We start from the raw sequence: 16,476 nt of genomic DNA, 5'->3' as shown, positions 1-16,476 counted from the left end.
GATGGGACAGAATGGCGTCTTTGGTATAAATACTTTTGAAGTCTATTTCTATAAATATATATTTTTTTTAAAAAATATTTTACTGAAAAAAAAAATTTGTGTTCGTTTGTTGGAAGCTTCTGTCCAAGGTCACTTGTAATTATGTATCTCTGAAACAGAAGATGTCTTTAATCTTGGCACTAGACGCACAGATCAAACAGACAGACTTCCTAAACAACATGTTTCAATTCCAAAGCTTCCATCCCACTGATAATTATATTCATACCGTTGGTATTAATATGCTACCAGCTAATTACAGCCAAGCCAGCACCCAGTTTATTAGTCTACATCGTCAATATCTCTTTCTCTCTCTCTTTCTCTCTCTCTCTTTCTCTCTCTCTTTCTCTCTGTCATTCTCTTTTTCTGTCAGTTATTAGCTCACATCTTCAACATCACTCTCTCTTTCTCTTTCTTTCTCTCTTTCTCTTTTTCTCTCTTTCTCTCTTTTTCTCTCTTTCTCTCTTTCTCTCTATCTCAGTTATTTGCTCACATATTCAACATCACTTTCTTTCCCTCTTTCTCTCTTTTCTCTCTCTCTCTCTCTCTCAGTTATTTGCTCACATATTCAACATCACTCCCTTTCTCTCTCTCTCTCTCTGTCAGTAACTAGCTTATTAGTTATTAGCTTACAGCAGGGGTTCTCAACCTGTGAATCGCGACACCTTGGGGGTCGACTGACGATTTGCCAGGGGTCGCATAAGACCATTGAAAATAAGGGTTGTTGCTTTATAGTGCAATACGTCATCTATATTCTTTTAATATTTTTTTTTAACTAGTCACATGAGTATGCAACATAAAAATGGTGAGTACGAAATAGAATAATAAATTAATGCATGTCACAATTTTATTTATTTATAATGTTATCATAATGAGAACTCTTTATAAGACTACAGTGACAATTGTTTCGTGGTGAAACCTAAACCTTTGGCAACGCTTATCAAATGTTTACATTAAGTGAACTGTTTAGCGGTTCTCAACCTTTTAAGCTCGACGAACCCTTTTTACAATCCCCCACTCTGCCGCGACCCCCCCCCCCCCGACACACACATACAGCAATAGAAGAGTAGACAATAACAATCCATATTTTATTTTCGATGGTCTTAAGCGACTCCCCGGCAAATGGTCAATCGACCCCCAAGGGGGTAGCGATTCACAGGTTTGAGAACCCCTGGTTTAGAACATCATGAAAAGCACAGTCACTTGGACTTAAGATTTGTGGGGTCGCCGAATACTTTAGAATCGTAAAAAAAAAAAAAAGGGTTCACCGACCTAAAAATGTTGAGAACCGCTGGCTTAAACCTTTAACATCTCCTTTTATTGTTATTTTCATGACCATTACCTTGAGACTAACTTACATACTCCTTCGCCGTTCTGTGCCTTTGACGTCAAGTTGTCTCCCAAGAGTTGTGGAACTTCATTAAACAGGCATGAAGGTTGCCGCGAATGACGCAAACTAAATGTATATACAGTGACACAGTGTACTTAACAAAATTAGAAGGGGCGACTAAGTTAAATTTAAAACGAGGCAGTGACCTAACACCACAGTGCTCTACTTATTTATAAAACAAAAAAAAATTAAAGAGAAAATAAAATGTAGGTTAATTCTGCTAATGAAATCGCTACCTGGTCCCTTGATAGACAGTATTTCATTATACTCCTCTGGAATTGTAAAGGATAGTTGCTGTTTTCGTTTTTTTCGGGCTTTGTAAAGTGGAAACATAAGATCATATTTGTAAATACAACACTTTGTGATTTTTTGTGTGTTCCTGCGTCATGAATGTATGGATGGTGTCCCAGGTGTGTGTTTACGCTATGGAATATTATCAGGAAAGTTGAACCCTGACCACTCATACCCAGGCCAGCCCTGATCACCCTTGTTACCTTTAGACTACGGCTTAATTATCTTCAGTAGTGAGTAAAAATTGACTCTGTTTCACTCTGTCTCTCTTTTCTCTCTCTCTCTCTTTCCCTCTCTCTTTCTTTCTATCTCTTTCGCCCATTCTTTCGTTCTCTTTCTCTCTTTTTTTTCTCTATTTGTCTTTCTCTCTCAGTCTGTCTCTTTTCCTCTCTCTTTTTCTCTCTCTTTTTCTCTGTATCTCTTTTTTTCTCTCTGTCTCTCTTCCTCTTTTTTCTGTTTTTTTTCTCTCTCTCTTTCTCTCTCTCTCTCTTTCTCTCTCTCTCTCTTTCTCTTTTCTCTATGTCTTTCTCTCTAAGTCTCTCTCTCTGTCTCTTTTTTTTTTCTCTCTCTCTTTTATCTATGTCTTTCTCTCTAAGTCTCTCTCTCTGTCTCTTTTTTTTCTCTCTCTTTTTCTCTTTCTCTCTCTTTCTGTCTCAGTCTCTCTATGTCACTCTTTCTCTCTCTCTTTCTCCTTTTTTTTCTCTCTCTCTCTTTCTTTCTCTCTTTCTCTCTTTCTTTCTCTCTTTCTCTCTTCCTTTCTATTTTCCTCTCTCTTTCTCTTTTCTCTATCTGTCTTTCTCTCTAAGTCTCTCTCTCTCTGTCTCTTTTTCTCTCTCTCTCTCCTTATTCTGTCTTTCTCTCTGTCTCTCTCTATGTCTCTTTTTCACTCTATTTCTCTTTTCTCTATCTGTATTTCTCTCAGGACGTCATGTGGCCAGCAAAACAACCTACTTAAGCTAGGTACCCATTAGCGTTGGGTGGACTCTGGGGAGCCCTAAAAATCCCGAAATTCAAAATCCCAGTGTTCACCGAGATTCGAACCCAGAACCCCAAGTTTGTAAGCCAAGCGCTTTAACTACTCAACCACATCGCCATTTCCAAAATAAAGATGACAAAATACATACAATTGATTTTTCAAATTTTTTAAATGCTCTAATATCACATTGAAAAAGTACTGTCCACTGATAAACTTAACGGTACTTCTTTTATTGATAACAAACCTATATGGTACTGCATGTATTTTGGTTACATTTTTTCTCATTAACAATTAGTTCCTCGTTCCATATGCTATGACAAATTTGTACAAATACTCCTTCTTCAACGGTGCTATAAGAGCATGGAATGGGTTGCCTGAGCCAGCCAGGAAAAACCAGTGACTTTGCAGAATTTAAGTCTAGATGCATGATGCGTAGAACGTAATCATCTTTTTTTTGAAGTAACGTCTGTATTTTATAAGTTACAGTACTGATTCAAAATAATGAATGCACTTTCACGCAATATAAGTTAGGATTTTCAAATCAAATATTTTTTTTTCGTTTATATATTCCTAGTATAAGTTGAATGTGAAAAGGCAGAAGAAGGCTGGAATTTGGTGATAAGACTTATGACATAAACTGAAGTAAAAAAAAAAATTGTGCAGATAGACGTTTGGCTGGATGATAAGCTGATAAGTAGTCTCGCTTATAACGCGAAAGTTCGACATCTACATTCGGGGATGACAACCTATCCCGCAAAGACGACGATCGTATGCCATTAAGAAACTGGAACAGACACGAAATAGAGCTTTGAGATTCATAACAAACGAATATTCACATTTGACTAGAGCAGGGGTTCTCAACCTGTGGATCGCGACCTCCTCGATTTACGATTTGCCAGGGGTCGCCAAAGACCATCGAAAAAGTTAATTGTTTTTGTCTATTCCTCTATTGCTGTGTGTGTGTGTGCGGGGGGGGGGTCGCGGCAGAGTTGGGGATTGTAAAAAGGGGTCGCCGAATTAAAAGTTTGAGAACCGCTGGACTAGAGTACCACCTTTAGTAAAACCACTAAATTTAGAAAGCCTTCAGGACAGAAGACTCAAAAGTAAAATTGCAATCATACATAAAACACTGAACCATAATCTTCAAATACAAAAACAAAATTTAATAAAATACTCAGAAAGACACAAAGATAAAGGCACATTCCTCGTTCCATATGCTAGGACAAATTTGTACAAATGCTCCTTCTTCCCTAGCGCTATTAGAGCATGGAATGGGTTGCCTGAGCTAGCCAGGAAACCAGTGATTGGCGGAGTTTAGGTCATTGGTTAATATGCATGACTAAATGTATGACGCGTAGGACGTAATCATCTTCTTTTTTGAAGTAACGTCTCTATCATATAAGATAAGATAAGATAAAGGAAATCTTTTTCTCGTGAGCTGAAGCGGTGATGGCGTAGCACCTTAAAGACCAGCACTGGCGCAAGTTTGGTTTAACGGACAGAAGAAAGCAGCAGGCGACTCTCTAACGAGAAAGCCGGATATGTCTTCCCAAGGCGCATGCGTGAGATACGCTCAAGGCCATAGGAGATCTACTTCAAGGACAGGCGAAGACGTCAAAAAGAGAACTCTAAACTGACAACCTGCAGACAATGTCCGCGCTGAATTAGGCAAACTGTAAGGATCAAGGCTAGGTCTGCGGTGCCACGTGAGATGCTGTATTCGTTTTTAAGCTTTGGACCCGAGGAAAAGATTTATTATTATTATTTACAAGTTCTGATTGACTGCGCTGTAAATTTCCCCATTTCAGACCTTGCGATCTACGTGGCAGATGATGTAAAGGTCATCTGTTTCTCTGGCCCACGGTTACTTTATCCCAACTAATGCCCATGAGAGCTGGGTGGACTCAGAGGCGCCCTAAAGATCCCGAGTCGTCACAAGGATTTGAACCCGGAACCTTCAGTTCAGAGGCAAAGCAAGCACTTTATCACTTATCCACCGCGCCTTCTGAAAGAGATAGACTGAAAAGATATAAACTGAACTATAATAAATATCCTCACCCTGGTAGCTCAGAAAGCCCTTTCGCTTTAGCAAACACCCAGGAGATGAGCGTTATCGCTTCTGAATGAAATTGTAAGAGACATTTGTATTTATGTGCGTGTTGGGGGTGAGGGTATCCGCTTGTATGCATGTGCGCATCTTGGGGGAATTTGTGAATGAGAACTGCTGATCGCTTCTATGGAATCTGCTGTGTCTCATAAGACATGAGCTCTGCCTATGACGCCTCTCTTTATCTGCCCTAGGGAGAGGCGTTGATGATACGAAATCCCGGACTCTTATTGTAGAGGACTTCTGTTTCACGCTAAAGCAGGTATATATTGCATGGTCCCTAGCGAGGACACGACCCTATGGTCAAGGGGTAATGGAATTAAATGAGGCAAAAGCCACGACTATAGCCAGGTCATCGAAGGAGGAAGTATTGAAAGAGGGAGGGGGGCAGTCTTGGGCGATGACGCTGGAATAAGGAGTGTGGAGGGGGGTTTCGGCTGTAAAATTTCTATAGCGCCCCCCCCCCTCCTTTCAATCTCAATTATCCCAACGCCACAGCTTCGTCGACAAACGAAAGTGCTTGTCTCCAAAGACAAGCAAATGAAAAGTCTGAACCGGAAATGGACCCCCCTCTCCTTCCCAGCGTTCCACAATCACCTTCCTCAGTTTGAATGACAGGCCTGCGATCTTCTGTAATTTTACACAGGAGAAGTGTTTAGCCCCCGGCCACGACACCCACTCCTAGCGCCGTCCGCCCCTCCCCCCCCCCCCATCTTTCACACTAGCCTCGACGCAATCGCGGACAAGGTTAATTTAAGTCTTATTTCGTCTGGACAAGTCCGCTTATTGCTAAATGCAAGAGAGAGAGAGAGACACTGTGGATGTATTTATAGACTAGGTTGCATCCATCACGAGATGCACGATTGTATCATAAAAATCAGAGAACAAACAGAATAAACATTGGGGATTATGTATACCCGCGTAATTCCAGATAACAAAGGAAGTTTGTGTTTTACTCAAACTCGAGGGCGGCCCCTGTTGTGGTACAAATTGTGAACAAAACGTAATAGGCAAACTTTACTGTGGAAAAAGGTCAAACACTCTCTCACTATGTTATACACACTGTCTTTCCAATATACACACACAAACACGCAATCTCTCTTTGTAGTATACCTACACTTTACCTCTCTATTATATTAGTCTGTCTGTCTGTCTGTCTCTCTCTGCACGAGTTTACACATCTGTGCGAGGCTATATACTGATCCAGGCGTTTACATTTACATCTGCATCTGTTGCAGACGACATCGTCTGCCGATTATAGATTTCTTTTCGTCGTCGTCTGCGCATCTTTTAATGAATTTAATTACCCTTTCGCGAAGTGCTGCAAATTTAGAATTACATGGAAGCCGAGTGGTTCGTCAAGCTTCACTCATTACCTTAAGCCCTGGTAAAAACTTGCATTTTCAGAGACCATCCCAGTCTGATGGGTCTTACTTACTTAGACTTAGGTCTTCCAGCTCCGTTCAGCGCATAGGGCGACAAATTTACTCCACAGAGATCTGTTAAAGGCGACTTTCACATCCATGTGCCCATTTTGGTTAATTTATTTGCAAGACACTGCCATCATATAATAAAGGACCCACAAGGTACATGTCATAATTTTTTATTTTTTTTTAAATCCGCGTTAACGAAATGAAAAGAAGTTTATGTTTCACACACACTCGAGGGCGGCCCCTGTTTGTCTGAATTTGTTATTGGTTAGCAATTACACACACAAGTTTTTTACCAAGACTTTGCACCAGTGCGCTCCTTTTTAATCTTCGGAATCGAAGACATTGCCATAATATAATAAAGGACCCGCAAGGTACATGTCATAATTTCGTTTTTTTTAAATCCGCGTTAACGAAAAGAAGTTAACAAAAGAAGTTTATGTTTCACACAAACTCGAGGGCGGCCCCTGTTTGTCTGAATTTTTTATTGATCAGCAATTACACACACAAGTTTTTTTAGCAAGACTTTGCACCAGTGCGCTCCTTCTTAATCTTCGGAATCGAAGACATTGCCATAATATAATAAAGGACCCGCAAGGTACATGTCATAATTTCGTTTTTTTTTAATCCGCGTTAACGAAAAGAAGTTAACGAAAGAAGTTTATATTTCACACAAACTCGAGGGCGGCCCCTATTGGTCCGATTTTTTTTTTTTGGTCGGCAATTACATACACAAGTAGTTTGTATATACTGAGAGCGACGGACTTGAGAACGATGATTTCAAAAACACTTTTTAAAAAAAAATATTTTAAACAACCGGTTTATGGCCGGTTTCTTTGCAAGACACTGCAGTCCGCCTTAATCTTCGGAATCGAGGACATTGCAATAAAATTAACCACAAAAGTGCATGTCATAATTTGTTTTTTAATCGGCGTTAACGATATTCTTTAAAATTTGACAGTGTATGTATATCTTTGAGAAACAAAAAAAAAAAGTCATTATCTAATTTGCAACACAGTGAAAGCTCTTGTTTGACTGTTATAGTTCTTCAGAAATGTTTAATCAAGTTAAAAATTAAAACAAAATATTGGCTTAAGTTTTTTCATCAACTAAATTTTTTTTTACACATGATGCCACACGGCTTTTGTTGGAACTGCGGCAAACGACTCAAACATCGTAAGTGTGCAAACACAATGGGACGACTCTTTGCATCACAAGAAACGAATGGAATGAGACCTCATTGACTACTATCAGCTGTTTAAAGTAGGGATTGATTTTTTTTTTAATTTATGTTCATTGTTTGTTTTAAGTTGACAGACAAACAGAGGTGTAGCTAGGGTGGGGGGAGGGTCCTAGTTTGAAAATCCCCCGGGTCCCCACTTGAGGGTTGCAACCAAATGAGTCTCCGAAATGTGTTTTTACATTAAATATTACGCCATTATCTCACGTCATGATGTCGAATGTCAAAATGCAGGGGCCCCTAAAGAGGTCTAACTCCCCCCCCCCGCCCCAAAATCCTTAACTACACAACAATTCAAAAGACAAAAGTATAGGATCTGGGAATGTCTCGTAGAAACCTATAACGGAGCCGCCTTATAATTATTTCAGAATCTACACGTGGCTTCACTGTTATACGAGACATCGGAAAACCTGAGCCTCTCTATCGATTACTGAACTTATATAGCAAACATAATCTTGAACCAAATAAATACAAATTTTTGAAGGTCAAATCAACCTTGGAAAAACATCTGGGTCTTTTCATTTGGGAAATGGAAGAAGACCCACACACGTGTCATATAAGCTAACATCATCTGATTGGTCAATGTTGATACATAGTAAATTAAGTTCTTCTGATTTTAACCTGATTGCCAACCTTTTCGTAAATATTTGATGAATTTTAATCTAAATAATGGTCGAATATTTGTTGAATATTAACTATAGAAAAAAAGAGGGAGAGAGGGGTTGGGATTGATTATTATAAAAAGGAGGCAGAAGCGGCTTCAGCGGGGGGGGGGGTAGCTATTTGGGCAGCCATGAAGGCCCTGCTCCTTAGAGGTCCCCGCGGTAATCTTTTGTCACGCCAGACCATCTTACGAATGTTGATATGACGCTCGCCCAGGCATTGCTAAGGCTGCTTCTGGCGAGTGGGACAAACGCAAGCAGGCCCCGCACCTAAGAGGGCCCAAGGTGAAGGAAAACTTTCGTACCGTAAGCTTATCGTACAAATATTCTTGGATTGATGTGATACTCTCCCAGGGCCCCCCGCATTGCTAAGGCTGTTTCTGGCGAGTGGAACAACCGCAAGCAGGCCCCCCACCTAAAGGGGGCGGGGGGTCAAGAGATGAGAAACGTTCTAACTGTCAGCTTATCGAACAAATATTCTTGGATTGATGTGATACTCCCCCAGGGCCCCACGCATCGCTAAGGCCGCCTCTGGGGGAGGAGAGAGGGGGGGGTGTCACTTTTACAATGAGACCAGAGATAGAACAACACATTTCAAATGATATATGATACTAGACTATCCCGCTCGGGAGTGAACTGCTCATCTTGGCTGATATAGTAACAGTATACCATTGTTCTTTCTAGGTAAAAAAAAAAAGTCCTTCCTATCCTACCAATAAAAAAAAAAAAAAGAGAGAAACTGCCCATCTTTGGTCAGCAAATGTCATCGACCGCCATTAGTCAAAGACACCTGTTGTGCTGAAAACCTACCCCATTACAGCCCCCTCCCCCGCCCCTCCATCTTTCACCCTCCACAATCACTTTCCTATTTCGTCGTCCACGTCTGGAGATGGATTTGAAAAAACTAGACAAAGACAGATATCTGCGCATGCGTTGTCACATTGGCAATAAGGTCTGGGGGAAATACGAGGTAGCAGGATAGAATTGTAGCCCTTTATACAAATATGGAGATTACAAGAGTCCCTCTCGCTCCCTACCTCCCTGGAGATACGTTGTTTTTTTTCCTCCCTTCCTTTTTTTTTCAATCTTTAATACACTGACCAGGGCGTGATGGATATACTATTGAGAGGGGGAAAGGGGGGGGGGGGGGTAATAGGAGACGAGGAAAGATGATGAAAGTCTTAATGTTACATCGTCGTTAACTTGAAGCTAAGGAGCTCAATAGCAAGTCTGTTTGTTTTTAATTAATTTTTTTTATATATGATGTAGGGATGAATGGTCGTGTGGTAAACACTCAGGATTGTTGTCAGTCCAGAGTTCGAGCACTACCTGTGACCTGTGATGATCTCCAGTTCTAGGAACAAGTCTGAACGCAAGTCCTATACAGCTGAAGTATTTCCAGGCACGTATTTTTAGCGCATTTGTTTTCTGACCTAATCTCAAAACTAGTCTCTGTTAATGTCATAGAGAAGAGAAAAAAAATGTACTCAGGGGCGGATTGCGACAATAAAAAGCGGTGGGGCCAAGGTCATAATCGTTCTTTTTATTTGTTCAGTTGTTGTTTTTTTTTTACAATGCTTATATCAACTCACTATGTCTGTCTATCTGTCTGTCTGGTCAAAAGTTTATATACGTTATTTCTCCCAACACTCATTCTCGGATCAAGATAAGACTTTGCACAATTAATTATTGGGATAGACGAGACATGAATCAGTAAAAAAAATTAATTAATTAATTAATATACTGGTAATTTATTACTTTTTAAATTCCGGCTAAATATGTAAGATTTCGTCCCATTACATAAGTGAACACACGTTATTTCTCCGATAACCATTCTAAAGTTGAAACTTTAAAAAAAAAATTATTATACTTAACAAAACGTGAATAAATTTAAAATTAACCAATTAGTCAAATTGGTATTGGTAATTAACTATATCAAATAAGGAAAATAACTTCTACATTATTGAGACAAATATGTGCGTGCGAAGTTCTTTCCCTTGGATAAACTCTGTTTTTTTAAAAAGGATTTTTATATTTAGATTGTTTCATTTATATCTAAAGCGGCTTGGTATAGCATAGTAACGCCCTGTCCGCCATTCTCCCCAGAGGCGGCCTTAGCAATGCTCGTGGCCCCATGCCCGAGTGTCACACCAAGCCCACGAATATTTGTAAGATGGGCTGATGGTGACAAATGATTATCTTTGATCTGAGGCCCCCTATGAAGCGCGGTGCCTGGGCCGATCGCCCCACTCGCCACCTCCTATGTCCGCCTCTGTATCCATTGCAGTTGGATATGAGTTTAAGACTTTGTGGTGAAATAGTTACTATTTGTTTATGTTTGTGTAACGTCGTGAGAATGTGTTCACAACATTGATTTAGTGTGCTACTGTCCAAGTCTCTTTCGTCAGTTCATGTGTCGTTCTAGTTTAATAAAGCCTTGTTTTAGGTTACTCTTCAGTGTTCCTTTAGTTCTTATTACACGTATCTACCTTGATTTTTTAGTTCTTATTACACGTATCTATCTTGATTTTTTAGTTCTTATTACACGTATCTATCTTGATTTTTTAGTTCTTATTACACGTATCTACCTTGATTTTTTAGTTCTTATTACACGTATCTACCTTGATTTTTTTAGTTCTTATTACACGTATCTACCTTGATTTTTTAGTTCTTATTACATGTATCTATCTTGATTTTTTAGTTCTTAATACACGTATCTATCTTGATTTTTTAGTTCTTATTACACGTATCAATCTTGATTTTTTAGTTCTTATTACACGCATCTATCTTGATTTTTTTAGTTCTTATCACACGTATCTATATTGATTTTTTAGTTCTTATTACACGTATCTATCTTGATTTTTTTAGTTCTTATTACACGTATCTATCTTGATTTTTTAGTTCTTATTACACGTATCTATCTTGATTTTTAAAGGAAAGTTTGAAAATAGGTCAAGTCTTATAAAACTGGATTCTATTTCCACTAAATACGAAACTATTTTTTTTAGCGCATTACTAATGAGTTAAAGAAAGTTAACTCTCGCTAGTTTGTCACAAAATGGGCTCAAGGAGTTGTCAAAGTTTGCTACAGTCCGAATCAGAAACCCCATTTGCAACGAACCATGCTGAGATTACTCCCTTAGAGCACGTGAAAGAAAGCGGGCAGTGAGTTTTAAGGTCGCCTTCTCCCCGTACATGGACAGACAAAATGCCGCACACGAACCAGTTCTCTTTCAAATCCTTGTCCCGATCGTCCTTCATACAGAATGTGGTCAATACCACCACTTCAGTCAAGTACAATTTCTTTCCCTTGTTCGAGATACCAAACAACTTATTACCAATAGTTAATTTACTAATTGGTTATTTATTTTAATCGATTCTTGTGCTGTCAGGTAAAAGAAATAATTGTGCAAAATTTCAGCTTGATCCGAGATTGGGTGTGGGAGAAATAGCGTGCTCAAACTTTTTACCAGTCAGACAGAGTTGATAAGCTTTGTAAACAAACAAAAAAAGACCTAGATGTACAGGAAACAAAAAGGAACTAGAAAATGTAAAGAAAAAAAAAAAGAAAGATTTTTATATTGACATATACACAAAACTCCTTTATAACTCCTTGTCATCAAAATCTTTCACATATGAATGAGTCAGAGAAAGATCGTAAATAAATATCAATAAAAAAAATGTTGATTATGTTAAAAAGATTTTTTTTAAATTGGGTTTGGGCTGCGATATTTAAATCAGATGCTTCATATGACGCCATTCAAGCTAACAACACATAAGGCAAGGGACCATACTCATATAAAGAATCACAACTCTGGTAATACATTTATCAAGTTTTTTTTTATTTTGCTGCCATCTGATAGGGGTAAGCTAATGCATTTGAGGCACGCGGTGCTATTTTTAGACTAGGAATATTAACAGAGCTGCTATTTACAGAGTGAACTTACATGATAGGCTTTTAAATACCACTCTTCTATAATAGAACAAGATTTTTGTTTTTTAAATATGCATCCATCATGAAATAACATCCCTTTATATGCATCTGTCATAAGGTATTAATGCATAATTATGAATTAATAAGTAAACTGTAGGTATATTTCTCTGTTCTAAAATAGTTTGTCTATATCTTATCTTATAAAATACAGACGTTACTTCAGAAAACAAGATGGGCACATCCTATGTCAGTTATAAAGAAGTCAAACAGAATGTTACCCTGTTATAACATAATTTGTTGTTGTATGTCTTTGTTATAAAATAATATTTCAGAGTTTCCTCAGTTGTAGGATATTTTTTAACTTTACAGCTACAAAGTTGTCTGGAGCAAACAGATTTGGGACATGTTTGTAAACAACTGCCCAGACAGATGAACTTAACACAACTGCTAATTCGTACATCCAGTTCTGTGAAATCATGATTGTACCAAAGAAGAAAATTAAAACATTCAGTAATAATAGACCCTGGATGACAAACATTAAAAATTAACATTCGAGAAGTACATAGAAGTCTATTTATAAAGCGCTGGTTATGAGAGTGTATGTGTTTAGTGTGGGAATGTCGTTCGCATGTGCATCTATATTGTGCATCTATATTGTGCATCTATATTGTTATTGTATAGTATTTACGCTGAGGTTGTCAATTGTAGTCAAACCGAATTTCCATTTGATTGGATCAATAAAAGTTATCTTATCTTATCTTATCGTATCTTTAGCGGATCCGGTGTACAGAATACAGTAAGTGTTGACCTTCTAAATATTTTGCCATCACAAAAGAGATACAAGACACCGATAGCAAAGACAAACACATAAACTCCTTCTTTTTTTCCCTAGCCATCAGATCATATAATACAATTTAAATATCTGATATAAACATTTCACATGTGAATTATGAGTGATTCTGATGTGAATGTATTTTGGTTTTCTATAGTTATAATGTTGTTGTTTTTTTTGTTTGGTGTAATGCACAACTGCTAGACAAATTTCCAATATAATAATAATTATTATTTTAAAAGGTTTAAGATAAATTATTGCACATTTTTTCAGCATTGTAGAATTAAATTACGGAATTATTTCGCTTTTAAAACTAATTCTTATATTATAGTTTTCAACAGTGATCTTCCAATAAAGTTTTCTGGACATTTGTCAGTTTATTTCAAAAAATCTGCTGCCAACTTTCCACTTTTTTATTTTAAACGTTTTTCTTCAGGTTTCCTAATACCGCGTTCACAGTTTCTCCGAATCGCTTTCCCTTCTTTTTCTATGTGGCTGTATTTTACAAAAGCTTATATGATCAAAAGCTCTGTCTGGTACAAAATCTTGTACACGTTATTTCTCCAACTTTTCATTATTGGATCAATTTCAGCAAGCTGAAACTTTCAACCATTATTTATAGTCGATAACAAATCGCAAATCTCTTGTGTCTGAACACCAATTTAAATAATTGGGAAAAAAAAATGTTGTTTTAAGCTTTATTTTTACGTAACAGATGAGGTAGGCCAATACAGATTATTTCGTTCTGCTTGTATGATAAAAGTAAAGTTCCCTTTTCAGACCTTGTGGTCTATAGGGCAGATGATGTATTGGTCATCTGTTTCTGTGGCCTACGGTTAACAAGGGTGTCATGTGGCCAGCACCACACTATTCCTCAACTAATGTCAGGTACGCATTAGAGCTGGGTGGACTCAGAAGCGCCCAAGGATCCCGAAATAAAAAATCCCAGTCGTCACCAGAATTCGAACCCGGGACCCTCGGTTGTATGTACTGCTCTTATTCGTGTTGCTGTTAATTACAAGAAATGTTTTATGAAAAAAAAAAGACACATTAGTCCATACAGTAAAATCTGGAACATTCCCTGAAGTAAACATGCCTGAGCTTGTTTCTTTGATAAGATTAAAATGTAAATATGTGGCAATATCTACGAGTCCAAATATTTTGTCTGAAATATATTCCAAGTAATCCAATGTAAACACATTCATCTTGTTTAGATATCGGATTAGTAGATGTTGAAAAAAAAATATAATTAAATCTACAACACGATTTTTAATAATTGACACAGTTTATGCATTTCGGACGATATGTCTTTTTATTAGAATACAAATGAAAAGAGAATTGATTGCAGAAACTCTAGAATCTGCGATAACAATACAAAGTTATCAACACTGCTGATAGCATCAGCGCAAACAACCAGCAAACCAGAGTTTTATGGACTTTTAAAAGGGAGGATTTAACCCAGCAAAGTTCTCACATGGATTGTATCGATGATGGTGATGACCTAAGCGGGAGATTGGCAAACGTTTTGGGAAATACATTTTGGAAAATCTGGCAATCCGTACTACACTTTTGCACAAACTTTGAAACAATGGCACATATTTCCTGTAGTCAGTGAATAGTATATACTCAGCACTAAAGTAGGACAGATTAAGGCTTCAATCATGACTTTGAATTTTCTAAATATTTAGTTAATTCATATTGGTCTAGTCGATAATCGTATTTTCAGAAGCAAACATTGAAATAAAAAAGTAAGTCCAAAAATGTTATTATACTAGGCAAGTAACTTAGAACTTGCTCGGTGTTTAGGCGTTGCTCGGGTGTTTAGGCGTTGCTCGGGTGTTTACAGTTTAGGTGTTGCTCGGTGTTTTAGAATCTGATATTTTACATAAAACTTAAGGAAGATTGGAAGGCCCAGAATACATGGCGCCTCGATTTTGGAAGCAGATGCCAAGCAGATAGGCAAGACGTGGGGACAGTTTGAGAGAATCTCCCAGAACCGAGACGCCTGGTGGTAGGTGGTTGGTGACCAACGCACCAGACGGGCCTACAGACAGAGATGTGATGAAATTCATTTTATATATTGTGTAGTTTTAAAGCTGTACTTACCACGTATAAAGTCCAAAGCTTGTTCTAGGCCGTAAATATCCGTATCACAGTCGTCTTTAGCAAGGACTCCAAGATGTACTCCTGGAATAAGAGGCTGTCCGTACTTCCCATTAATGTGGTCCAGGGTGTACAGCATCACCTCCAGGGCTTGTATCCCTCCCTGGTCCATAATCCTCCCACAGCCGTACTCTTCCGATCTCTCGTGGATCATGTGCAGGGCGCCGATGGTAATATCCCCATCAACCAAGCTGGCCAGCTCCCTAATAGGCCAGGTGTAGTTTAAGTTGTGCTTGGGCGCCAAGCGAACCGTGGAGTCGGACTCCACCAAAAGATCGTCCATGCCTTCAGCGAAGAGGTCAGATTCTGGTTTTCGCGCCTTGGTAAGGGCGTTGATGTTGGTGGTGGGGTTTCGGTGATGGCGGCGGGTGTTGTGACGGCCGCTGCGCCCCGAGTCGCCATCCTCTTTCCCCATCTCAAACAAGTGATCGGAATTTTTGAAGAAGTTTTCCTGGAATTTGTAGCCATTGAAGTTGTCGCTGGGAGTTGAAGTCATATGAAAAGAGTTGGTAGCGAATGAGGTGCTTGCCAAAGAGGCTACTCCGACAAACACCAGGAAGACGCCGAGATGGAAAGAATACGGCCTATGCATGCCTTGATGTTTAAGCTTTACCTCCCCTGATTGGAGTGATGGTCCCTTTCCTTTTTTGGCTTTCATTCTTAAGTCCAGTTGCTTGCCTTTAACTTTCCGGTATGAGCATGTCTATATCAATGTATTGCCTAATTTAATCACAAAACTCAGATACAAGTTACAGGGAGCATAGTCCTCCTGCCAAATAGGATCATTCTCTGCGTGTTGAATATTGAGAATTAAATGTTTTAAGAAGAAAAAGTTTTGATGAATGTGAATTTTATGAATTCAATTCACAATCCCAAGCCTATAGTTTTTTTTTTACAACGTAGCCCAATGCGGTTGTAAGGTGAGCTTTCGAAACAAAGTTGGAAAGTAGGTTTTCAAAATGAGGTTGGAAAATAGCTTTTCCTAATGAGCTCGTAAAGTAGGTTTTCCAAATGAGCTCGTAAAGTAGGTTTTCCAAATGAGCTCGTAAAGTAGGTTTTCCGAATGAGGTTGTAAATTAGGTTTTCCAAATGAGGCTGTAAAGTAAGTTTTCCAAGTGAGGCTGTAAAGTAGGTTTTCCAAATGAGGTCGTATAGAAGGTTTTCCGAATGAGGTTGTAAAGTAGGTTTTCCGAATGAGGTTGTAAAGTAGGTTTTCCGAATGAGGTTGTAAAGTAAGTTTTCCGAATGAGGTTGTAAAGTAGGTTTTCCTAATGAGGTTGTAAAGTAGGTTTTCCTAATGAGGTTGTAAAGTAGGTTTTCCTAATTAGGTCGTAAAGTAGGTTTTCCTAATGAGGTTGTAAAGTAGGTTTTCCTAATGAGGTTGTAAAGTAGGTTTTCCGAATGAGGTTGTAAAG

The 16,476-nt window shown here is 38.5% G+C and overlaps 1 protein-coding gene across 1 annotated transcript in view; it reads right to left on the bottom strand.

Moving 5' to 3' along the window:
• The window catches only part of LOC106059672 (metabotropic glutamate receptor 3-like), a 311,145-nt gene extending 295,199 nt beyond the window's left edge, over positions 1 to 15,946 (bottom strand). The window contains exon 1 of the mRNA XM_056009168.1: positions 15,005 to 15,946. Coding sequence (XP_055865143.1) covers positions 15,005 to 15,719 — 715 coding nt within the window. The 5' untranslated portion in view covers positions 15,720 to 15,946. The remainder of the gene's footprint in view (positions 1 to 15,004) is intronic.
• Between the last annotated feature and the right edge of the window lie 530 nt (positions 15,947 to 16,476).

The sequence above is a fragment of the Biomphalaria glabrata genome, chromosome 13, assembly GCF_947242115.1.
Source record: "Biomphalaria glabrata chromosome 13, xgBioGlab47.1, whole genome shotgun sequence".
NCBI lineage: Eukaryota > Metazoa > Mollusca > Gastropoda > Planorbidae > Biomphalaria > Biomphalaria glabrata.
This window is presented reverse-complemented; position numbering and strand designations above follow the sequence as displayed.